The sequence below is a fragment of the Callorhinchus milii genome, unplaced genomic scaffold (genome assembly GCF_018977255.1).
Source record: "Callorhinchus milii isolate IMCB2004 unplaced genomic scaffold, IMCB_Cmil_1.0 Scaffold3, whole genome shotgun sequence".
In the NCBI taxonomy this organism is placed as follows: domain Eukaryota; kingdom Metazoa; phylum Chordata; class Chondrichthyes; order Chimaeriformes; family Callorhinchidae; genus Callorhinchus; species Callorhinchus milii.
Genome location: NW_024704744.1, coordinates 80,787,402 through 80,814,522, shown reverse-complemented (window position 1 = coordinate 80,814,522; position 27,121 = coordinate 80,787,402). Strand labels below are relative to the sequence as shown.

Genomic DNA, 27,121 nt, shown 5'->3' with positions numbered 1-27,121 from the left:
TACTGAATATATGAATTTCATGAAAATATTAAGTACAAATTGATGCTGCTTGATACCTTAAAATAGCTCCAGTTAAACGATGAGGTGAAACGAGTGTGCGATAAGGAAGGTTAATCGATGCTTTTGTAACTTGACTTGTCAGACATTTGTTTTTATCCTTAAAGGTTTTATCGTTTCTTAAAAAAAAAAGTGCAGGACGATTCTCTGCGTAAAGTTGTCCTCGGTGCAGATGCTGTTGAATACAGGAACTTGTTCAAAGTTTAACAGAGGAGAGACACCCATAGCCTGAATGTGCAGGAAAAGCTTCCCATAATGCAGTGTATAAACCAGGGCTAACAAACACCCTGCTGCGTTGAAAACCCCCAAAAGACAAAGGCACAATGAAATAGAGAGCTTACCACCGGCAGCTTTCAAAACGACAAACTAGGCAAACTATACATCTCGGCCGCTCCAATTTTGTCAGAATGCTAATGAGCCAGCTCTGATCTTTACTCGGCTTCCCGTGTTTTCTACATCTTCAAGGACCACATGGCGCTAGGAAAATAAAGACAACTAAATGAGAATTTCGAACACTTTTTGTGTTCGGTCTTGGTGCTTTTCAGTTGACTTGCTCATTGAATATTCTGAGCTAAAAAGACTGCAACAGGGGGTTAGGTATGAACTTTTTAACTGGCTAAAATTTGTACAAAAGTAAATGAGTGTGACAGAGAAAAATATGAGAAAAAATTCTGATTAATTTCCACTTCATAATATCAATGACACCTTTAGTTCCACTTATGGTTCTCCTACAAGAGAAGCTGATAAAGAGTGAATGGAGCCTTGTGTTCTTCACAGTGAATGTTTAGTGGTTTTTTAATAGCAACGTACTATATAAAGGCACCAGGAAGTACTCTGCATTAGCAGTTGAGATCAGTAGTTAATAGGATGATCTCTTTTAGCTTTTGTTACAAGATTATTAGGAAGGATAGGTTTTCTGTCTCATCATTCCACAGTTTTAAGAGCCTGTTGTGCATAAGTGCTAAAATACAGGTTTCTCAGTACTGTTTCTGTGTATAGTAAAAGCCTTTTAATGCAACACCTTTTACAGCTTTACCAGGTGATTTTGTCATTGATCTCTCATCTGCTTCTCTTGCTGTATTAATTACTTGAAGTGTTCTGCTTTTCACAAGCCCCTTGATGTTGTCTGTATATACAAAGTGGAAGAACAAGCCTCAAGCAGGCCAAGCCATTGCCCATAACTTGTCAGCATTTATATAGCAATATTAAGCTTCACCACTTTTACTCAAGTGACTATTGGATGATTGAGAATTAGTGTCCAGTGCACTTCAGTAGAATTAAAATGATTATACTGCATTTTGTTTATGTGACAGTAGATCATTCCTCATAACCATTTAAATATATATATATTATATATAATCTGTCCAATATTAACAATATTAGCACAAATGGGGTGGAACTGAAATATTAGCTTCATTATTAAAAAATAATTATAAAATTGAATATAAGTGATTAGTTCACAATAGCTGTCAAAAAACGTATTAAAATTTGATTGGCCCAACAATTTATTTTGTGAACTTTTATTCTTATTGAACATTTTCAAGATAGTTACCAAAAGGCAACAGACTACCTAATCATAAAAATCTTCTGTTCGAACCATGGCATGAATGTTATTAACACCTAGTTGGACACTCGCAGTTTGCATGAAATGAGCTGGGCAGCTCTATTTAAAGTGCCACGAGTAGAATAATTTCATGTTTTGAAATTATTAACTTTAACTTCAGATCGAATAAATAAACACATACAAATAGAAGCATCAGATTGTGTGTTCCAGTAACCGTTTCTGCTCAGTGAAGAGAAGGAATGCTTCTTTAGGTAAGCATAATTATGTAGGAAATGTTCCTTATATATATTGAACCTGAATGTTGTTGACTGAAATATAATTAAGGAGCACAGGATTCTCTTTAGTTTCCATAGGGTAAATCTACAGATAAAGAAGAGTTACAGAAGTGATTTGTGGAGCTTGACAACATGTGAAGTGAAATTAAATTAGCACCGTCTTCCAAATCTCTTAAAGCCACAAATTGTTTGTTCTAGCTGATGTTATTAGTTGAACGGTGTTATCCCTCCACATGCAGAAAGAATGGTGTTTGCTGAGGGGAATTAATTATGTAGTGCAGTGTGATGGATACTGTAAAATACAAATTTGACTAGCTGTTGGTATTTCCTGTAAACGTAACCCAATTCTCTGTGAAAATACACAGTTTAGAGAGCTTAAGTAAAGAATCCTAGAATTTGACTGTGGATTTTCCCCACAGATTGGCATATCTAGCCATGTAAAGTTAAACAAGCAAAAAATTGTTATACGGTTCTTGTTTTTCTTAAACGCCAACAGCACTAGTTTTAAACCACAAAAGCAATTTGCTTTCATATCTAATCTTGAGATTAGGTATTGTGACAGAAGCTAAACTGTCTTTTTATGGTGCCAGAATACAACCTCTTTTTCTCTCTCTCGCTCTCCCTAACAAGACTGGTCTGCCACCATAGCCCACTCAACGTAATTAAATCAATCCTTTGTACTTGCCATTTTCTCCTCTAGTGACAGTGCTAGATCTGATTATATGCTTCATGCATATTCAAAGTGTGATGCTGACAGCTCTTTAATGAGCTCTTACTTAATCAGTAGGAACAATGTCCATCTTGTTCTTTTTTTCCCTCAGACATTAGAGGTAGGAACAGTCGAGCAAAAATGAAACATAGGGCATTCATCTGCAAAATATTGTTCTTTTAAATGTGCAAAAGCCTGCTAAGTTGCCTTCTGCTCCATAAAAGTCTGATCAACAAATTGGATTAATACTATTGGATTAAATACCAAACGGTTTGAGATGAAATGAGAGCAGCTTGTTGTGATCAGAGACATTAATATTTCTGTAATTTGATAATACTGTCTAGGCCCTCAATTGGAATTATGAATAACAGGATTAATTTATCTCTCATGGTGTTAGTTACCTTCTTTAAGCCTTTTTATTTTGAAACAAAGACTCAAATGAGTATATCAATTTCTAAACCAGAAAGGTTTTTTTTAAAAAATCCTGAATAATTGTTTAATACAACTTTGCACAGTGCCGCTATTACCATTATATCCATACAGTGAATTGTAAAATCTAGAGTTTTCTTGCTACAGATTTATAGCAGTAAAATACTGAATGCACATACTATTTTATTGAAGAAGAAGAAGAAGAAGAAGGGATTCAGAGCCGTACAACTGCCGTTTTCTCGGGGTTGGGATCTCCTGCCCTATTTTTCTTGGATATTTCTTCTTTTGTTGTTGTCCAGGGATTTGTGCCTATCGCAACCAGACTCACGTGACTGGTGTCAGTTTGTCACCCGGCTGTATATGAATACAATTTCTGCTACCTAGATGCTGGATTTAGTTTCAGCGTAAATCACAGTAACCTTTTATTCAATTCAAAGAAAAACTTGTTAACTTTGTATCCGCTGAGATGCACTATTGAGGAAAGAATATTTTAAGGTAACTGTGCATTAAAATGGTCTTGCTGAACTTTGTCCTAATTCTGTATCTCTGCCGTTGACCAATTTTGACTGCAGTATTCTGGTTCTTGTGCATTGGTTTTAAAAAAATAATTGTTGACTTTGCTCAATATTATACAGGTGTCTTCAAAATATATTTTTTAAAGTTACGGTTGGCTGGTCTAGAATAAAATTTTAAAAACACAAACCCATCTTAATTTAGATTTATGTAGCATGCGAACTCCTTTGTGACCCACCAACAGAGAATGTTGGTGAATTCTGGAGACCTCCTTCCTTTCAATCATTTATTTGAAATACTTAATTTTTTTCTATAGTACATTTTAAAATAACATAAAAAGATGCTTAGCTCGTTTAAAATACCTTCAATGTGCAGAGCAGTCTCTTTTCCTGATAAAATAATCTGCCATAGCTTCATATCTTTTAGTTTTTCATAGTATTTCATGGCAATAATGTGTCTCACATTTAAACATGCTGCTTTAGTCAAAGGTATCTACTCTGTGTCAATATTTCAACAATTTATTTAATTCATTCTTTGTCTTAAAGTGGATTATTCGCAATTTATGAAGCCTACTGTGAAGTATTTGGATAATATTTTCAAGCTTAAAGGGGATCTGCCATAAATAAAATGTATTAATTACCTAATGGGTACTGAACCAAAATACTCTCTCGGGTCAAAACATTTTTTCAGCATCTTGGGAAAGAAAAATCTATTTAGAATTGATTATTTTCAGTACTTTTATTGCTGTAAAGCTTAATTTTCTTTGCCTAATTTATTTGGAAGATATTGTAAAGAGGCTGTGGGTAAAACCCGATTGTTACAGTGCTTCAATTGGATATTATGGAAATAAAGAAGGGTTAGTCATATAAAATATAGGAATTGTATTTTTGTGTACATTTGGAATTTGCAATGTATCATTCACACCTACACTTAGAAAAGTTACGATATAATAGCAGAGGTAAATTTCAGCCTATTACGTTTGTCCTTAACCTATCAATTTTAAAAACATTTTTTATTTTTTCAAAATTGATTTTTGTTTTTGTGTTTTTTTTGTAAAAATGGTTTGTAATGGGATGGTGGAAGGATGTAGATTGGAACACTATCCAATACCAAGATTAAATCTTTTCCAGATTGATGGAATGAAGTCCCTTTCTGCCAGTGTGCAGTACCTCGTTGACACAGACCCACTAATGGGCAGCAATATTGCGCTCTTATTGCACAAAACAGAAACACCTTTGGTCAAACTGACAAACAACATTTTGTCCATCTGCGACCAGGGCTCCCTCTACCTCCTTATCCTCCTTGACCTCTCTGCTGCCTTCGATACTGTTGACCACTCTATCCTCCTCGACCACCTCTCCTCTCACCTCAACCTTCATGGTTCAGATCCTGCCTCTCACACCATCTCCACTTCATCTCCATCTCGTGCGGTGTTGCTCAGGGCTCTGTCCTTGGTGCTCTGTTCTCTTCAATACCTATATGCTCCCTCTTGGTGACATCATCCGCAGACATGGGGTCAACTTCCACTTGTATGCGGATGAGACCCAACTGTATCTCTCTGTCTTCACCCTCGACTCCAGGACCACTGCTGTCCTGACAGAATGTCTGTCAGACATCAAGTCCTGGATGAGAGCTAACTTTCTTCATTTGAACGATAACAAGACGGAGGCTCTCCTGATTGGCTCCCGTCAGCACCTCCACAGCTCAGGCGCTGACAGCATCACCATCCAGGGTTGCACACTCCACCTTACTAAGTCAGTCCGGAACCTTGGAGTCTTGTTTGACACTCAACTATCTTTTCTACCCCACATCTGTGCTCTGCCTTCCCCTACCTCTGCAACATCGCCCAGCTCTGCCACTGTCTCACACAGGAGGACACCGAGATCCTCATACATGCTTTCGTAACATCTAGGCTCGATTACGCAAACTCCCTGCTTGTCGGTCTCCCCGACTCCTCTCTCCATTGGCTACAGATCATCCAGAACTCTACAGCCCCTGTCCTCCCCCACACCAGGCTCTGCGACCCCATCACCCCCATCCTCGCCCGACTCCACTGGCATCCCGTCACACAGAGGATACAGTTCAAGATCCTGGCCCTCATCTTCAAAGCCCTCCACAGCCTTGCTTCCCCCCTACGTCTGCAACCTCCTACCAACCTGCTCGCTACCTTCGCGCAGTGAGCTCCGGCCTCCTTCGCGTCCCCCGCCTCGCTCGCCCACCATTGGCAGGCGGGCCTTCAGCCACTCTGTCTCCACCCTCTGGAACTCCATCCCACAGTTCCTGTGCCTCACGCCCTTCTTTGCCTCCTTCAAGACCCATCTCAAGACCCTCTTCTTCGACCGTGCCTTCAGTCACTCTCTTTCCCTGCCCCGCCCTCCCCGATCCCGACCCTCAGTTCAGGTCCAAAAGCCTGATTGTCCAGCACCTTGGGACATCGTCCTGATGAAAGGCACCGTACAAATAAACCATTTCTCTGTGTACGGATTTTGGCATGAAAAAGCCGGATTGGTGGAGGAAGAAACATTTCTCAAAAGAGATTTGAGATGGGAAGAGGGAACTTTACTGTGCATTTGATTGTGTTCTGTGTGTCTTATGTCTGTCCCCAAAAGTGCTTGGTGTGGAAACTGGATGCTTAGAATGGAAAAAGTGATGTTCTTCAATTTGATAAACCCAGAAAAGGCCCAAAAAATTATAAGAAGAAAGTGATAGAAGTTCAAGTCGCAGACTGGCTCCCCAAAAGGGCTGAGTAAAACGGGGGACACCGAGCTATCACTCACCCAGATGTCAGGCTTTGGGGTGGAAAGTAATGGAAACCATTGATGGCGCACTCGGCAAATTTCGCCTATAGCCAGTCCACCCCGGTCATGCTACAAGCGAGAGACCTGGGTTCGATTCCCGGCAGGGCGAAACATTGGGCAGGTTTCCTTGCTCCACACGCCTCTATTTACCTAGCAGTAAGTAGGAACCTGGTTGTTAGTCAATTGCTTTTCCGGGGATAATAATTCCCTTCAAAAAAGGTAATAATAATTTGGTCACTCAATCCACGACTGCTTGTGGGACATTACTGTGTGCAATTGGCTGCGCTTTTTCGCCCACAAAATACAGTCAGTTCACTTTACAGTATATTTTGTGAAGCGCTTTGAGACGTCTCGAAGATGTGAGAAAACGCTATATCAAATGGAAGGATTATTATTATTGCAAGATATCAGGTAGTACTGTACTCGGCAGCTTTCCTCCCCCCTGTAATGTTAGGTCTCTATGTGGAGGATGTCGGTCACCATTTTGCTTTTTTCTGGGCTGGAAAATCTGATTTTATGTCATAGGAGTGGTAGCGAAATTATTTAATCCTACCGAATTGTCACGAAATTGTTATCTTATCACAGAAATGCATCTGGAGAGGTGCAAAAATGCTATTTTATACAAGACCAAGATCTACATGGATTACTACAACATAATTCAAAGAGCAGGAGGCTTCTCACTATATCATCAGAGCTGCAGAAGATTGTAAAATTTACAGACGCACCAGCAGTAAACTTAGCTGATTTTCCAATGTGATTAATCAGAGCTCTGCTCTAAGGATTAAATTCTGATTTTTTTTCGAAAAAAATCCTTTCCACCAATTTTTTTGATCTTTGCTCCAGTCAACTATTCCTTACCAGATATACTGCTTGATTTCCTTCCTTTTTGCTCATTACGTGTAAACTTCTGAAAATTACTTTTGCCCACAAAATACACTGTCAATTCACTTCACAGTATATTCTGTGAAGCGCTTTGAGACGTCTCAACGATGTGATAAGGCTCTATATCAAATGCAAGATTATTATTTAAAACATAAAGGTATTTACTGCACTAGGCACTGCAAGGTCCAGTATTGCATTCTATTGTGCCAGAATATGGGGGAAAACTGCTCAGAAGATTCACGTTCTCCTGCATGCTTGAAACTACATCTTTAATTGCTGCTGGGTGATTTGCCAAAAGGGAAAGAAAGGGGTGGTTATGGTTGCAAACTAATGCTGTGGAGTTCACCTGCTTCCTGTTCCTGATTTTGGCTGTGCTTCAAACATTTTTTCCGAGGATGTTTCTTGCTCATGGTTTCAACGGCAGCATTTTTAATATGTAGATGTTTCATATTTATATATATTTTATTTATATGTAAGATTATAGTTACTTGCATTTCGCCCATAAAACATACAGTCAATCTATTTTACAGTATATCCGGTGAAGCGCTTTGAGACGTCTCAACAGCATAATAAAGCACTATATCAAGTGCAACTATTATTATACTTCTAAATAGGTCCCAAGAACAATACTTGGAAGAACAGTTTTGACAACTATTTGAAGCATAAGAATATAAAAAGTTACATAGAACGAGCAGAAAATTAGGATTGGAGTTGTGAGTTCCAGTGCACCAACTGTAGGCAATCTTCATTATAGCATGAGCTATTTTATAACACAGACCTTGTATAGCACAGGCTGCACTGTAAACCCTCAGTTGTCAGACCACAGGTGCGCTACACATCCAACACAGGGTCTCTCAGCAGCTCAGCAACTGCTGGACATGATTGTCAGAGTTTCTGATGGTTTGTGGTGCTTTTCAAGGCGTTTTCATAGGCCCCTCCCTGGAGATGTCAGTGACATCAACACCAATCTGGTGGGTGACACAGAAGTGCTTGTCACTGGCTATTTTTACAGCGAGCCCCGATATACTATGGGGTTTGACTTTATGAACCTAAATCAGTGCATTGTAGTGGGGTTGGCCTTTAGGTTCAATAAACCAAATACCCCCCTCCTATGCTCCACTCCCAGCCCAGGTGCCAACCCTCAACTGTCCAACGCCTTGAGATGTCCTCCCGATGTTGGAATTTCTACGATTCTCGTTGGGTTAGAAGCTGAGTGGCAACATCCAGGAAATTGAAATGCTGCACTTCAAAGATGTACTCATATTACACTATAGGAAAGAAATATAACTAAATAAGATATAATTCAACTTTAGTCACCAGACAAGTTAATGTTTCCGGTGCATGCTTCTGTGAGAACACTTTGCAATCAAATTACAGCTGATCATTTTGCCTCCCAGGCCTTTATACATCATCTCATCTTAGCTATTTCACTCATTTCCCTCCCATTGGCAACAGCTGTGTTGCTGTTCTGTTGCTATGTTTGTCAATACCGTTTCCATACTCTGCCTGCTGTTCCATATTCCAGTTAGAAAGTATAAATATTTTGATTTACCCCCAGACTTTCCAGTTTGTGCCGAATCCTGATTTAACATCTTAGAGACTTTTGTTTTCATGATGGGGGGTGAAGGGAGAGTTCCCATGAATTTTCCTATGCAAGGATATACTGCAGATCTGCCATAGGTTACACAAAGTCTCCCTGATAGTCATGCGTTTAACTAGAAAATAGGATACTTGGTCAACTGGAGCACGGGTTGGAACATTCTGTTTAAAGATCTATTTCAGCTCACTGAAAGCTCAGGGGATGCTGTTTCTTCTACAACTACATGTAGCCTCAAGCTCATAGGTGGTATAGGTGGTATCATTTGTGGTACCAAATACTAATTGGTTCAGTCCTGCTCAGAATAAATTCTCTGTAACCTAACCAGACTAGTATTGGTGACCATCATAAAAATGTTTGCAACCAAAGACCGTCTTGACTTGTCAGCCAAAGAAGCGAGGAGGGAATAGTGCTGGCTGGCAATTGTGGGGAATATGAAGAGTGACAATCAGTTAAAAATTAGATGACTGAACACGAGATTAGCAATGAGGCAACAGTTTGTGAGTACACACTGTTATAATGTTTTGCGAATCCCCAATTACTGTATAATTCTACCTTTGTGAAGCTGCCCTATTTTTTACCTGTTGATGTGCAATCAACAGGTAAAAAATATCAACCTGGCTGCACGTTACAAGTAACCGGTCCACTGTCCTGCAGGATTTGAAGCCGCTGTTTATTTCAACGGGTTTCTTTTCTTTTTCAGGGAACAACAAAGAGGAGGAGGAAGCAATGATGCAAGAGTGGTTTGTGTTGGTCAACAAGAAGAATGCCCTGATAAGACGACAGAACCAGCTTTCACTATTGTAAGTGCACAGCCAGAATTACACAAATAACTGTCTTTTGAAGATCCCAACAATTCTGTATATCTGAAATGGGATTTTTCTGTCCTTTCGTTTGTGCTGTACTTTTTATTTTGAATTCAAATCTTTATTTTTTTTTACTTCAACGGCACGACGTTCCCACCACAAATTGTGAACAGTTATTTACAAGATAAAACTCAGCAACGTGACAAAATGCATCATTCCTGTTACTGTTAGAAGTGTTTGTTAAATTCTGTAGCTTTAGCTGGGAAGCAATGTAATATGGTTTCTTGGTTTGTGTAAGAAAGCTCTTCAACCACAGAGACATCGCAGTCGAGCCCAAAACCTGTCCTTATCCAATGTCCACACAAACGTGCCTTTCAGCAGAAGCCACTGCACAGTTATTGATCCGGAACAGCAACTCTTACCAATATTACCTTTAACTCACCTGGGCCATGAAAAACAATTGTGACGTCCCTTCCTGCTGGCCCACTAAGAGCAAACGTATTCCAGAACCTTCATCGTCTGTATGGGAGACTTAATTTAACTTAATTTAATATTTATTATGTCATTTATCATTTCAAGTCACACGCTTTCATTATAACGCTATCTCTCTTGTCTTTTTTTAAATTCATGTTGACTTTGTGTAAAGGTACCACCTTTGTTGTAATCTCACTTTAATGGCTTCCCAAGCTGCTGTGTATGTAGGGCAGGCAGCCTGCTTCAAGGCAATATCAATGCTAATCTTACCTATCAATTGGAGATGCACGAGAACAACCCAATCCATCTCCATTTGCAGTTACTTCTTTTCCCCTTTCAGCATCAGGAGTTTGAGATCGAGCGTTCAGCCCACCAGTCCTTCAACATTACCATATGCCAGTGACCTGACACGCCGACGGGTGGTTAATTATTTCATTTATGATTTGACGCATTCCTCATTTGAACAAGGTGGAATTAAATTTCTAGTGTGATATATTACTTTACCAAGTATTACCAAGTCCCTTTTTCCATTTAAACTTATGCACCAACAGACTTTGCAACGGCAAAAAAATTAATAAGAGATCACAACTTTTTATTTTGAGAGAATACCTCAGCCTGGGAATGCATTCAATTATATGAAGTTTGATTTCTGAAAGCTAGAGTTCAGAACCAAGAAAAATCAAAAGGCAATCGGACCAAAGTCTCATTTAGTGTCTCCCTTCTACCCCGATTGCAGCAATAATAGTGATGTTAAACTCTGTTGTGTACTACTTTTTTTTTAAAAATGGCCGTAACTGGAAAGTGTAGTCATTGAAGGTTTGTGTATCAGTTGTTTGGAGTAGATTAAAGGTGGAAGAAAAGACAATGGTCAGCTCAGTAATCAATGTATCTTAAAGGTTGCTTTTAGTCAGTAATGATTTGTTAATTAACGTATTGATGAACTTTTGTAACTTGCCTAGGGAAAAAGAACATGATCTTGAGAGACGTTTTGAACTGCTAAATCGAGAATTACGAGCGATGCTGGCAATTGAAGGTAAGAGATCAGTGACAGCAGCATTTCTGTCAAAATTATCTAAATTGTCTTTACAAAGATCTAAGTGTTTAATTGTTTTAGAAATAAATCTGTTCATGAATTCTTCAAGATAATAACTACAACAACAACTTGGATTTATATAGCCCCTCCACGCCGGACGGCGTCTCAGAGCCCTTAAAACTAGACATGTATTTGCATTAATCATTACATATGAAGACATCTAACCTTTTTTTAAAGCAAAAAAAACTATGACCTGCCTTTATTTGGAAAGAAATTCTTGCATGATATACATAAAAACCTTGAATAAGACACTGATAGTCTAGATGTATTCATGTCTATGTTGGCTGTATCTGTCTCTTAAGTAGTGTTTATGTTCCAGGTACTCTAGACTTGTATTTACTCAAAAAGAAAATGCATATTTTAAAAATATTGAAGCTGTGCTGCTGGAAATGTTTTTTTGAACAGACGGCATCTGGTATCAGAGTTTTCAGCTGAGCTTTAATCCTTTTCACAGTGACATTGTCTGCAAAATAAAACAATTGCAATCAATGCAAATTGATTTTGCTGTTGTGTATTGACCTTGTTAACCTTTGACTGGCCACAATTATGTCTTTCTTCACCTGATAAGATACCTGAGCCATTATAAATCAATTCTAATTTATTTCGCAGAATCTGCCACCAGCATAATCAGACTTGAATTAAACGACAATTGGCTCACTTCTGTATTGCACTGGTTTATATTGCCACTGCCTGTGCTTGTAGCAGGTGGCGACTCAAGCAGAACAAATTGTTTTTGTAGAAGTTTCTTTGCAGAGGAAAAAGTGTAAATCGCAAAGGTTATACAGTAGTCTGAAAACATCTGCTCAGGATTGATGCATATTAGTGTCTTGCTTTCTCGTGAAATAAATGAAAAATACAGGATATTCTACTTAGTTACTGATAAAAGTATTTACAAAGTTATGTTTGGTTATAATAAATAATTATCCTGCATTTGACATAACACCACCTTTCATGTCGGAAGTACGTATCAAAGTACTTCTCTGGATTTACATTTTATAAGGTGTACAGTACAGAGCAAAAGTCAGATCTGAATCTTCAAGAGGGTTTAATCTCATAAAACTGTTGCTGTGTGCATTAGGTACAATTGGAAAACAGATTTAGTTTTTGTGATAAATTTGTGTTTCTATATTCATGACACTGTGAATTTAAATTTAGCACAAAAATTCCTGAGCCAAGAATGTGACTGAGCAAAATTGGGATCTGAGAATAGACTGAGCTCAGAGCAGGTCTGAATACTTTGTGCTCCTCAAGTGCTGACTCTTTATAAGCAGAATTTATTTTACCTGAAAACACTCAGGCAAACATGCTTGGGATACTCAAACATTCATAATTGTACAGTAATTTTATTGCCTCATGCGTGAACAACTTCAGGTAAGCCTTAAGTATATAAATCCTGAGGGAAAACGATTCAGATCACACTGCCCCAAACTGTTTAATACAGACAGACTAGACACTGACAGACAGACACTGTGTGGTACAGGCTTAGAGAATTATTAAAATCTAAATATATGTTTGAATATGGCATTTCTAATCTTTAATTTAGCAAACAGTAACGACTTTAAAATAAAAGCATGAATTATTTAATCAATAGATTTCTCGCACATTCAAAAAGCATTTATTTCTGTCGCAGAATATTTTCTGAAAAATCTGTTGTGTTCCATTGCCTTTGGAGCCATAGGAATATATCACCTTGTTTGCTGTTTTCACAGTTAAAAATAACTAATATTTATTGTGGCAAATAATTAGCAGTCTTCCAGATTTCATACCCGGGGAGTGGATGGGAGAGCATCTAATTCTGCGGATAGTTCGCTACCAATACAGTGAATGACAGTGAAACATTGCGCAGTCAGTGGCCCCATTCATAGCAGTGTTTTTGCAGACAGATAAACTGATTTCTTGTTCTGTTGATGACAGAGTGGAGTAGACAGTTCAGTGGACTGCGTAGGGCCCATTGATGGGGGGGTTTGAAGGCAGTTTATCAAACTTTTCTTGACCCATTGATGTCAGTGGCACGTGGAGCCTTCAGTGTGGAGTTGCTAGCCATTGTGATGTGCAGACAGTTTCTCCTTGACCACTTGACAAAACGGTCATGTGGCTGCTCAGCAATCTGAAAGGGCAGTGTTCACCATGCAGTGTGGCAATTGAGATACCAGGTTTGAAAGCTGGACAGTGCAGAAACATATATAGCAGTTCAGTGTGTGGGTTGTTGTAGGATCAGCAGGCATAGCTAACAAAGAAAGTTGCAGATGCAGTAAGCTTATCTTTAAAGCCGAATCACTTTCATATCACTCGATCCAGTTACAGGTGGCATTAAAGCCTAGGACACTTAGGCTCGTGTTTTTCAGTGCAATCTTCGTAGTGAAACTTTCAAAGTACCGAATAATCCTCGAAGTGTGTCACACCAGTCCATACAATACTGTAAAAATGAAATAACATTTGAATTGGATTAGACAAGTGTGGCCAATGCATGGAAATATTGGGGCAGTTTAATACATTCTTGACCAGATCTCTTATTTTTCCACAACAACTTTTCCTGAAGGAAATACAGTAGTTGAAATCATTACTTTAAAACGTTAGATATTTTTCACATCTATATTGCACATATAGAATATAAGTCGTTTGTTACAAACTCCAGTTGTTTGTAATGTTTCACATAGGTATGTACATCAACTTCTATTATATTCATCATTCAACAATAAACTCCCTTCTCTTACTTTGTTTCTGCTTAAACTGTCGCTTCAAAATCCACAATCACTACACATTACATTAAATCCCGTGAAGCGCTTTGAGACTTGATAAGGCACTGTATAAAATGCAAAGATTATTATTATTATTGTTTGGTCAATAAATAATTTGCAGTAGTTTTGTATTATTTTTACATTGGGGAGTTAAATTAGTGAGGTATAAAATAGTGAATGTTAATGAGCTTGTAGACATTTCAATTGTAGATCAGGTTTTGCTGGCAGCATTCATTTAATTGCAAATTTTAGTGTCAGGTCAGGATTTTAAAGTGACTGGATTGAAATAAAAATGAAATGCTCTACTGGGTGCTGATTTTAAAACCTTCTCTTAATCATATTTTAGCATAAAAAAACATGGTATCTGGAAGATTTTTTAAAAAATTGCCACAATTGAAAAGATATTATTATCTCCCTAATTATACCAAGTCGGTGTCAAATGTATGTTTCAGCAGTTTTGTGCATTGGTGAAATACCTGCCACTGGTCTCGAGTACCTGCTCATGTTTTGTTTATACATGGCCTAAGGGTAGTCTCTAAAACATTCTGTTTTTATTGTTAACCCACAAAATGGATCTTACTCAGGATTTTGCACTCCTTTATTCACTCTTGGTTTGTAGTTTGAAGTGCAAGCTCTTCTAAAAGGATTTATGCATAGGTTCACTATTTTTGTAGTTACGGTTTATATGATAAGCTTTTTTATATTTAAAATCAATATGTAATCCTGTGAAGGAGCTTATCCCCTAAAACCCCATTTGTAAATCTATTTTAGCTTTGTTGCACCGTGCAGCCACAGTATTCCAAAGATTGATTAGGTCCAGCAGTAGAATCCTATCAAATGGTCGCTCTGATGATGTTGCACACTCTTTCAGGAATGCCAGTTGACTGGGATTGGAGATAAGACTAGATTACAATCCCCAGTGCATCATTCACAACAAAATGTTAATTTTCAGAAATGTACAGCCTAATTCATTGAAGAGACGACTTCGATAGGTACACCACCCGTGTGTTTGGATTTTTTGTTAGTACCGAGCAGGGTACAGTCCACGTCATTCTGCAAGGTAGCATTAAAATATATATGGTTTTTGATCAAAACGTAACTAGATTTTAGTCAATTTGAAAAAGCAGCTTTAAAGGAATTAATTGACGAATTAAGCACTTTGTATGAATTAACACCCTATTGATTCTTGTGCTGTATTTACAGAATACCATTTATGAATCGTATTTTCTTTATGTGTTTATCCAAATTATTAAACATTTTACTTGAATTGAGGATCCAAAAAACCTAGGTGCCTGGAATGCATGCTGCTGCTGGTATAATCTTTTGCTGAAAGTATGAATTGTTAGTGGTTGCGATCGCTCTCTCCTTTTATATGAAGCTGAGCACTCAAGTATGAATTGATATTGTAGGACAACAAAAGCATGGCTTAGCCCAGCTGTGCCCATCCCTCTTATGGCAACAGTAAAGATTAAATTAACTGTTTTGATTGTGACATTTAAAATTTGGTTGTAAAATAAGTTGTTACAGTGCAATAGTTTTTGTCTTCTAAAATAAACTTGCAGATTGTCTCAGATTGAAAGAGCTGCGTGTACTTCAATAATCTGATCATTTGCCTTACTGCAAAACTTCAAATGAATGCATTCAATTCCTCCTTCGCTCCATTTCTGCTTCAGTCTTTCTTAGTGGTTTATAATATGTTTACAAAGCAAACACAGTTAATAATCCTTAGAATAATAATCCTTCATGTAGCACCTTATCACTTTTTTACTGTGAAGTGTAGTAACTGTGTCCTTCATCATGAACAGTATGATCTAGTGAGATAATATTATAGATTTTCTGTAACTTTTACAGTAATACAATCCATTCAAATGAAAGCATGGGCCATTATTTGGGTTGGTTTCATGTTCAGACAGAAAATATTCCAAGAAATATTCCAGGGGTACATCCTTTCTTAAACATTCACTAGGCTGTTAAGATAATATAGACTTCTGCCTGAGCTCAAGCATGCACTGTATCCTTTTAAAAATTAGTACAGACGAAAACCATATCCTTGATCTTAAATAATGGAAATATTAATAACTAAAATTTTAAATCCAGCAGTACACATTCCATGTGTGTGCAGAGAGATTCACAGAGGTTGCACAAAAATGGGAAACCATTGGATCAAGCTTTTTAAACAAAAACACTGGAGTGTCTCACTTGTTAGTACAGTTGTCCAAACAAGTCAGAGCGTAGTAACCATAGGCATCTAATTATGGATAAAACAGAGGCCTCAGCTCTTGTTCATGTGAAATAGTTCCTGGCAGGGCGAAACCCTGGGCAAGTTTCCTTACTCCACACACCTCTGTTTACTAGCAATAAGTAGGAACCTGGTTGTTAGTCGATTGGCAGATTGCTTTTCCGGGGGTAATAATTCCTTTAAAAAAATTGGTCACTCAATCTACTGCAACAACAACAACAGCAAGATTCCATTTATAGAGCGCCTTTCACGTCAGGAGGACGTCCCAAGGCGCTGTTTGCAGGACAGTGCTGTGTGCAATTAGCTGCTGTGTTTTGCCCCCAAAATATACAGTCAATCCACTTTACAGTGTATTCTGTGAAGTGCTTTAAGAGGTCTCGAAAACATGATAAGGTGCAAATGCAAAGCTTATTATTATTATAATACTTACTCTGACCAGTTTTCTTGAAATCTTATGCTGGGTCTTTTTACTTCCATCTACATTTTTTGCTCAGACTGATTTGGGGACATATGTTAATCAGCTCATCAATTGCTCTTTCTCTGCCTCTTTCCACCCAAATAAAATTTCAATTCAATATATATATATATATGTAAACAATTGGACTCAGAAACCTTCTCCATGGTCAGTGAGCTTGGTGGAATGGCACTGAGCTGTACATACCGGCGTGTTCAAGTTAGGAGTGGGGGCGGAATCATAAAATGGTTTCCTTATTCCCAGGTTTGCAATCAACCAAGGTGTCAGGATCCAGCAAGCTTTTTAGAAATGTGGATGCCAGGTGATGGCTCAGCGTGTCTTCCCTTCTACCCTCCCATTCCTTATGTTCCTTGTGTTCTACCGATCACTCATGCTCACTCTCTAAGCTTGCACGCAGAGAACGATACCAAAGAACTGTCCCCCAACATGAATCACTGTGGTCTGGGGAGAGCAAAGGGGAGCAAATCGAAGGAAAGAAGAAAATCCATTTGATTCCAAAGCTCAATGAAACGCAATTACAACAGGCATGCAGCGCAAACCATTCACTGCTGACAGATTGCTTAGTGATATTCATGTACATATTATGTCCACTGCCACATAAGCAGCAAAAGCAGAACAATAAATGCTATATAAATATTTACATCATGAGATTAAAGATTTGGGAAAAATTCCTAAATGTCTTCATAGAATATATTGGCTTTGTCAGGAATTGAATTTGGGTAAGGCATGTGTAACAATCATGGTGATGTGCTATCTTATGGCACTTTTTGAGGGAATGAGTAGGACTAGTGTGGTGTTTATCAAGTGTGTGATTTCTTTCAAAGTGCAGAAATACTGTTTTGGAAATGTAATTTGCTTGTTTGGGGCACAAGGTGAATATCTGCAATAAATTGCCATAAACGATCTCACTGGCGAGTGAAATTATCGATTACCACGGAATAGAATGCTGTTTATGACAACTTGCACTTCCAGCTAATTAATTATAGATTATCACTCAATAAAACGCTGTGATTATGTCTGTCATTAATCCATCATTATAAATGTTGGAACAACACATGCAACATGATGGCCACTAATGTCTGTTGTGACACACACGCTATTGCGAGAAAAAAAACTCCCCATCCAATCCACCTGTATTTGTTTTGTAATTTGAAGGCAATTATCTTATACTGGGGATCAGATGAATTATTCACACTCTCGACTGAACCAAAAATCTATTTATTCTCTAAAGCCAGTTGATATCTTCATATCTTCAGTAACTCTCGTTATCCCACTTTCTCTCTCTCCCTCCTCCCCCCCCTCCCCCACCACCCACCCCATGCACACACACACTGCTGTTTCAAACTTAGGAACAACAACAACAACAACAAGATTCCATTTATAAAGCGCCTTTCACGTCAGGAGGACGTCCCAAGGCGCTGCACAGTTGGGTCAGGACCTGAGCAGGGGGGAAATGGTCAGGGTGAGGGGAGGGAAAGGAGGGAGCGAGGAGTGGGGAAATGGTCAGGGTGAGGGGAGGGGAGGGAAGGGAGGGAGCGAGGAGGAACTTTAGATATCTGATTATTACTATTGAATACCCTTTCAATAGTGGAATTCCATTGACAATCCAAGAACAGGCTGCAAACAGTAACAACAAAGATCCTAGAACCACATTTTACAGCACAGAAGAAGCCCATTTGGCCCATCATACCTGTGCAGGCTCAATTAAGAGCAATCCTCTCAGCCCCAATTTCCTGCCCTTTCCCCATGCCCTATAGGTGACTTTTCGAGGGATTTATCTAGATCCCTTTTGAAAGCTAATGTGGATTGTGTTTCAACCACTGTCCCAGCAGGGAATTGGCTGCGTTATCCTGGGAAGCTCTGGATGCTCGCCACCTTTATTTTGCCAATTTTCTTCTTGCTTGAAGAATCTGACTCTTGCTAGGGTGCAATCCTAAGGGCACCAACAGCCCTTCCAGTGTCTTGTCCAACTGGCCATTCTTCATGTCTGAATCTACACAGTGAGCAAATCTGATTTCACTGGTGGACACGGCAGCTCACTCCAATCCTATTCTCTCAGTCAACATCCTCATAAACCCACTTTCCAGCAGACATCATTGTATAGGGATAAGGAGCAGGCTAGCCCGAGGGAACTTGGGCCAATTGTAACTTCCCCCGCTCTTACCCTGGATATTTACCCCAATGACCTCAGAGGAGAGTCTGGAAAGCAGAGTTGTGGTGTGTTGGTATGGTTAATGCTGCACCGGAATGTTTGTTTGCCCACTGAGCCATCAGGCCTGCCCTACTGGTTCCCTTCTGTGTAAAAAATCAACAAAGCTAATATTATAATGTAAATGGCTTGACTTTAAAGAATATATAATAGCCATAGCATATTTTCTCAGCTTTACCAGAGCTTTACCAGCTCTTGAAATTAATCCACTAATGCATTACCACCTGGTATTTATATAAAAGGGATCTTTGAAAACTGAATATAACTGTGTTCTTTCACTATCTGTAACGTAACTACATTCAAATCTTTGCTGGTTTTTTTTTTACAAAGGGTATCAACCCAATCTTCTTCACTCAGGTTTACCCTGGTTAACATTGGCTATCAAGTGAGCTACACAATGTCTTGTTTTCAGGCCGCCATGAAGGGCCAGGACATGTTATGTGCCAGCAGTTCAGTGACCACTCTCACCTCCGATATTTTCTCCATCTTTATGGGACAGTGACCTGATAACTACTTAGGATGTCCCACAGCAATAATAATAATAATAATAATACTTGCATTTGATATAGCGCCTTACCACGTCTTCAAAACATCTCAAAGCACTTCACGGAATATACAATAAAGTGAACTGACTGTATATTTTGTGAGCAAAACAATCAACTGATATCGGGACAAAGAGAACATAATGGTGTGACCATAAGATGAGCTACTCAACAATCCTGTATATTTAGTAGTAATAGTAGTTTGGAGTCCTGTAGCTTAGTGGTTAGAGCACTCGCTTTGCAAGCGAGAGACCTGATTTCAATTCCAGGCAGGCAAAACCTTGGGCAAGTTTCCTTACTCCACACAGAGCCTAATAATAATCCCTCCAAAACCCAAAACAATAATAAATTGGTCATTTTCAATCTATGACTGTTTGTGGGACATTGCTGTGCGCAATTGGCTGCCGCGTTCGCCCACAAATATACAGTCAATTCACTTTACAGTGTGTTCTGTGAAGTGCTTTGGGACGTCCTCCCGACGTGAAAAGCCCTATATCAAATGCAAGGATTATTATTATTATATTATATAATAAAAATAAACTTTTATATTATACCGCAGGTTATATCTATCCCGTTAATTAAAACTCATACAATGGAGTTAAAGAAATGGTTGGATTCAGAATACTGTACAATGTTTAATGAAATGACAGAGTAAATAGTTTTAAACAGTGTTTGGAACATTTGCATTTGATTAAGGCAGTTTGATAATAATTAAACTAATTAAGCCACAATGGAAACAGGTGGAATGTAAAAGTTTGTAACTTTGATTGCTTTTATCTTATTTGTTATTTGTTTGCTTTACACTTATTTCACATAATGGTTAAAAAGTTTCTCACCACATAACGTGCTGATATAGCTGGTATATGGCGCTGGTGCAGTGTGTGTGCTCCAAATACTGCAAGTGTCAGAACTTGAGTTCACTTTGCTTTCATTTTAGAATTAACTTTGCTTCTGCACAACTGGAATTCATTGCAGACTTATTATTCTGAATCCCCCAAAATGTAATTTATGGACATTTCATCTTGCAGCTTTTGTTCCCAATTTCTCCACCTGCCTTACTTTTGTTACTCTGATTCAATGAATTTTTTTGTTTGTCAGCCTGACTCGGGTGGTAGCACACGCTCTCCTCTGAGTCAGAAGGTTGTGGGTTCAAACCCCGCATCAGGACTTTAAGATCACTGGTTAGGCTGACACTCCAATGGAGTGCTGGGGGAGTGCTGTATTGTCGGGGATGTCTTCCTTCACATGATATGTTAAACTGAGGTTCCATCAACCTGTTCAGGAAGACACTAAAGATTGTGTGGCATTATTTGAAAAGAGAATGGTGTTTGTCCTGATGTCCTGGCCAACAATCCCCCTGATTTAAAAAAAATGGTTCACCACTTCCTGAGGCATTGCAGAGGGAAAACTGGCTGCTACATTTATCTACAAATACCAAAAATTCTGAAGAGCTTTGAGACATTATGGCATGATGAGGCACTAAATCAATTGCAAGGATTATTGTTATTTCATTTACATGGCCACAGCACAGAGCAAAATCAGTGAAGACTTCTAACTTGATGACGTGCTGGAAAGCAAAGATTCTGGTTTTGTTTCCAGTACAAATGTTTTGCATTGTATGAATTTGCACTTGGAATAGTGAGGATGTTAGACCCACTGGAGTGTAAATTTCCCCTGTTCATTACAAACAGTGCTAAACGTGATATTGGTTTCTTCGCTGAACATATTCAACAGAGTATTTATCTGGGTTTCTATTGCTTTGATATGCATATCTGATCACTAATTAAATATGCAAACCTGATTTTTATTTCCACATTATAAGACACACTATATAACTCACAATGTAATGTATCACAGTATATTTTTCATTAGTACTAAATATCAGACTGGTTGTACAGTAGTTCAGCATTCTACATTATAAAGAAGTTTATTATTTAATAGTAAGCTTTACATTTGATACAGTGCCTTTCACATCAAGAGGATGTCTCAAAGTGTTTCACAGAATATATTATTAAGTCCTATCATTCTGAAGCGCTTCAAGATGCTACCTATGTGAAGGGCACTATGCAAATTGTTGTGGTATATCGCATTTATGATTCTGGTGGTTGGAAAGGGATTTCTTGCTGCTATTTCTAAGAAATGTGGAGTTTTTCTGCTGGTTATCTTGTCTTGCATTCCCTCCTCAGCCAGTCACCCCAAATTAAAATTAATTGTCTGTTTAGCTCATTGTTTGTCAGATGCTGCTGCCCAAATTGGCTACATAACATTCACTTCATTTCTAATTAAACTCATTCTGTAAAGTGCTTCAAGGTATTTGTGAAAGGTGCTATATAAATGTAAATTGTTGTTGTGGCCAGGTTAAAGGAAAATAATACTCTTTTGTGTGAGGGGGCAAAGGGAGGGGGGAAAGAAGCACTTTCAATGTAAGCCACACCCCCATATATATAAATAAATTAGAAAAAAAACACTTTGCTTCCTTTTTTCAAGAGAGATTCTTACAATTCTGGGACGTGTTGCTGGAAACTTGCCACACTGGGTCTCCCGACCAGAGGCAAACCACTCTGCTAATGTGTACAGTGGGGCCGGGTTCCGCGGGTACCTTCTTTATTAAATGTCGGTTGAGCTCTGGGATTTGCATCCAGGATCAGGGAGGATGTCAATGCAGTGAAAGCCGTCTGCTGACAACCCTTCCCATATGTCAGTTGAGCAGCTGTTCTCTGCCTGGGAAACCTGACATGATGAGCCTTCAGTAGACTGCTTGTGACCATTATAATTTGCCAAATTAGAAAGAAGTAAAAGCAAAACTTAGCGCAAGCTCTGTGGGTCACTGAAAAAGCCTGCAGTGCAAATATTTGCAACCCCCAATAATTTCCCCTTAAATGTAACTGATTTCTGGTGTCTACGATTTTCTTTTATCCCAGTAATTCCAGGCACCCTAACATTTGATTTTTTTTGCTCTGAAATCTCTTAAGAGAGTGAGTAAAACTGGAACACAGTTTCACGACCACTAATTGCCTTCCAATACCTTGTGCAAGTGGTCATTCCTCAATTGTGAGGGTCACACTTTCCAGCTGTACAGCGAGCGGGCGAAGGGGACATTGTGAGCAGTTGAGTCCAAATAGTGTGTGACAGCCTGGTACAGTGGGGGCACTCTCGCCTCTGAGTCACAAAGTTGTAGGTTGAAGCCCCATGTTGGGACTTGGAATCGCACAGTCTTAAGATGACACGGCAACAAAGTGTTGTTGGTGGGGGTTGGGGGGGGGGAAGGAGGTTGCATTGTCGAAGGTGCCATCCCTTCGGATGAGTCGTTAAACCTAGGTCTCATCTGCCTGTTTAGGTGGACATGAAAGATCCCATGCCACAATTTGAAAAGAGAGGGGAGTTTCTCCAGGTGTCCTGACCAACAGTCCCCCAATAAAAAAATTGGTCACTCGGCGGTCCATGGCTATTTGTGGGACATTGCCGCGTTCCACTGGCCGCACGTTTTGCTCTTAAAATACAGTCAATCCACTTAACAGTATATCCTGTGAAGCGTTGGAGACATCTCGACAACATGAAGGGCACTAACTATATCAAATGCAAAGATTATTATTATTATTATTAAAAGCATTTTCAATTAAAATTTGAATATATTTCCCCCAGTTCCACTACCTGTCGAACACCAAAGCTGCAAAGTCGTTTCAGTAACTCCCACAAGACCCACAATGTTACACTGGTATTTACAGTGACAGTTTAAGACTACTTGGAAAAGGTGGTTCTTGTTGCTGGCAACACGTCTCACCACAGCAGAAGAAACGAGCACAGCAACGCGCTGTCCCCGTGCAGTGTGTTTCTGATGGTTGGATAAGCGACAACGATCCCATCAGCTTTTTCCACAGTTTTGTTCAGGAAAAATGCACGTTTCGCTAAGTCACCGTTCGATTTCATGACATGGTGAATGCATCGGTGCATTTGCGGCTGTGGGTACACTGAGGAGCTGTGGTCCATCGGTAGAAATCTGAGTGTGTTTGGGGTTGTGGCCAGTGCTCTACTTCTCTTATCCTCCACCTTACAAAAATAGCAAAAATGAGTGGACAGGAGGTAATACTATTAAAGGTGCAATACTCAGGTGCAGCAAAACCGAGGCATGAACACATAGTGGTTTACAAGTGAGCCCCTCTGATGAGATCTAACCACATTCTCTCTCCTTCAAGCCACTGCGATTGCTGTCGATCCAGTAGTTGCCTGAACTAATATCTCATTAACCATCCAAAACATTAGTTTGGCGTATTCATACGAAAGGACTTCACTTGCAATTTGTTTTTAGAATTCGCTTTGCTCCTGCAACGTGTGTGTGTGTGTGTGTGGGTGTGTGTGTGGGGGTGTGTGTGTGGATTAAGGACATTTCAAGTGAATTCGTACAATTGCTGCAAGACTCTCGATCTGGTCGCCTTGATAAATTTTGTGGGGAGATGTGCTTAAATGCTGCCCTTGCAAATACGTATGAAAGCATCAGCGCCTCAAGAACCTCTGGCATGTGCAAAGTTGCTGAGCCTGTTTGTTGTCTGCGGTGAGGGTTTTTTTTTTGCTTTAGAGGGGAGGGAGGGAGGGAGAGGGGGGGGGGGGGGGGGGGTTAGCCGTGGTTGTAATGGCGCATTCTTGTGTTGCTTATGAAGATTCACATGGTAACGGTTGATGTGCATTGTTGTATTTATCTGAATGCAACAGCCGTGTGAGTTTAACGTGAAAGCCCAGGGCGGCGGAGGAGGGATAAACCCGAGCAGATTGCACACTCTGTTTGGGAAGGAGAAAGGGCCTTGTTTCGTTACTTTTGTGGCTGTGGGTTTTGGAGGGGTTGGTGTGGATTTGCCTGGGCTGCGGCTGGTGCAGGTATCTCTCTCCCTCTCCCTCTCCCTCTCTCTCTTTCCCAGACACTCGTCCTCCTCCATTGTTTACACTTGTAACGACCTGGGCGGGTCCGGGCGGGTCCGGGCGGCCGCTGAGTGACAGCTACAAGCTGCAGGGCTCGGTGGCTTGGCCAACCCCCACTGGTTTACCTTCCCCTCCCAACCCATCCCTCCCTCCCCTCCCTCCCTCCCCTGCAACCTGCCCACACAAGGCCAGCGTCCGCAAATTAGCGCATTTTGCAAAATCCAGGTTGTCAGCCTTCCCCAGAAACCCGAAAGAGGAGCCTTCAATTCGCCTCCTCGTTTACACGAATTAACCTTATTCACAACCTCGAGTGTGTTTTTTTTTGTGTGTGTGTGTTTTCTAATGTCCCAGATGCACAATCTATAACTGCCTGTCAATCCCCCTCCCCCCCTCCCCCCGGATAGTTAGTTGGTCAAGTGATCAAATTGATCAAAATCTGCATCGTTTAATAATTTAGCATTTCAGTGTTGCTTTATTAAAGAATGGGCCTGATATTGTTTTGAACCACAGGAGTGTGTTTGTTGCATTCTGTATTTGTTTGGTCTGGCGACTTACATTTTTTTCTTTTTTTTTTGGAAAAATGAGTTGCTTATAATCAACATGAAAGACGGCGCTGAGCCGGAAATTACTTGTTACTTGGTTTTTAAAAAAAAAAGAGTTTGGGGACGTTTGCTGATGATTTGCTGAAATGAAATTTGCAGCTGAAATGTGTATGTTTGAACAAACCAGGCAGACGTTTTATAAATTGCTTCAGGTATTTTAGGAAGGGATTACACAAATGCAAAGCAACAAATCTCTTAAGTTTAGCAAAAATTATCTTTGACATGCAGTGATGGCAAATGCATAAAGTACCATTAATCCTCATCGTCCATCTCCAATGATTCATTCCTCTCTCTCTCTCTCTCTTACTGTAAATTGTAAAGTGTACATCAAGACACACAGACCTTGTTGAAAGCAGGATCCTACCTGTGGGTTCGCTGCTATCGATTTACCATTATGTCTGAAATGTTCTGGAATAAATAGGGATCGTTTCGGGATTATAGATTTGGTGTATGTATTGATGATTGGCCTCCGAATATGATCTGGTTCGACCCACCAAAGGAGGTTCTAATACTATTTCTACCAAGACGTCAACAGAGAGCTAATTCCCTGTGTGCTATTTTTTGCTCCTATGCAGTAATATACATCTGTAGCGTTAAATCAGGGAACGCTGAAAGGCAAAAAAAAAAAAAATGTTTGATTTCACCGAGTCTTTAGCTGGGCACCAGTAAAGTTAATCTCTTTCTAAAGTGGTTCCTTTTTAACCCATAAAGGAGAATGGGCTGTGCAAGTTCTCAGTGCTAAAATATTGCTCTTGGAACCTTATTAAACAGTATGTATGTGGTGTGTGTAAACACACAGCTCAGTGTCCTTTACTAACCCGATTCAGTCAACTTGGAAGATTGGAATATGTGAGTGGGTGAATGTGCTCAACTCCGTGGCGTCTCAGTCAGGTGTCTATGGAGATGTAATTGACTAAGTGTAAGTGTGGTCCATTCACCTGAAAGTACAGTATTCGCAATAGTTTGTTAAAGAGGTGGGTTGCATTAAGGTGGATGGGGGAGAGGGGGCGGGTGGGGGTGGAGGGATGTTACTAAAAAAAAAACAACGCACACAAAAATCGTGGTAACATGCAGAGACATTTACCGTATCCTCTTACTATTTGCTCTTTTTAGACTGGCAGAAAACAGAGGCCCAGAAAAGACGTGAACAGCTTTTGCTGGACGAACTCGTTATCCTGGTAAACAAGCGGGATGCCCTGGTCAGGGATTTGGACGCCCAGGAAAAGCAGTAAGTGTTGTCAGTCCCCTTCGTTACAAACCTACACCGAATTAACGCACCTGTTAATTTTCTCATAATTCATTTTGATTTTTTTCTTGGAAAAAAAAACGTTGCATTTGAAGAAATCCGAGTTGACTGATCTCCCCGGCTCGCCGAATATTATACCTCATTATACCTCCACGTTTCCCTTTGCTTGTTCCAGTAATTACAGTACTAATCGCTGCTAACAGTCTGTGTTTTATGTTCTTTCTTTAAAGGGCCGAGGAGGAGGACGAACATTTGGAACGAACTCTTGAACAAAACAAGGGCAAAATTGTCAAGAAAGAAGATAAATGTGTACTCCAGTGAGCTGCACAAAGACTTTGAACCCCATCTCCCCCCCCTCCCCTCCCACCCACAAACACACAGACGTCATATAGAAAAGCTTTTAACTGTCATATTTTAATAATAATAATAATAGTAATAAACGTATGCGATGGAATTGGGATGATGTGTAACTGTGTAGGGTTGTAAACTGTGTGTGTGATGTTTTATGTCGGCAGGATTTTATATCTCTGCCTTACATCCATGTACTTGGCGGCATTAATTGTTCTAAAGAAATTATGTTTTGTTACAAAGAAAAAGAAAGAGCCAGGAGTGTAATTCTCGGTTTGCATCGCAAAGCAGTGATGATTAAAGGAGGTCTCCCCCCCCCCCCCCCCCCCCCCCCCTCCCACCACCACCACCTCACCCCCATATAGTTTGGAGGAACCCGTTCATCACGAAGAAAACTGTTACAAATGTGGTCAGATTGATGTTTCTTTTATGTAACGCGGGATTTGAGGCTTAATGTGACTTTCAGTCGGTCCTGTGGGACAGATTTGCTTTGGAACCGATTACATACATCCAAGTTTTCAAATACTGTAGCAGGGAAAAAAAAAAGAATGGAAGGAGGACCGATTAACTGCCATCCTCATTTGTTCTCCTCTCCTCCTCCTGGACTGGGAATT

The 27,121-nt window shown here is 39.7% G+C and overlaps 1 protein-coding gene across 8 annotated transcripts in view; it reads left to right on the top strand.

Annotated features, from left to right (window-relative positions):
• Positions 1-26,817, top strand: part of ehbp1 (EH domain binding protein 1) — a 230,184-nt gene extending 203,367 nt beyond the window's left edge. For all 8 annotated transcript variants that reach the window (XM_042333424.1, XM_042333422.1, XM_042333428.1 and 5 more), the window contains 4 exons: positions 9,528-9,627; positions 11,064-11,137; positions 26,027-26,141; positions 26,390-26,817. In XM_042333424.1, the coding sequence (XP_042189358.1) occupies positions 9,528-9,627; positions 11,064-11,137; positions 26,027-26,141; positions 26,390-26,480 (380 nt within the window). In that variant the 3' untranslated portion in view covers positions 26,481-26,817. The remainder of the gene's footprint in view (positions 1-9,527; positions 9,628-11,063; positions 11,138-26,026; positions 26,142-26,389) is intronic.
• The last annotated feature ends 304 nt before the right edge of the window (positions 26,818-27,121 follow it).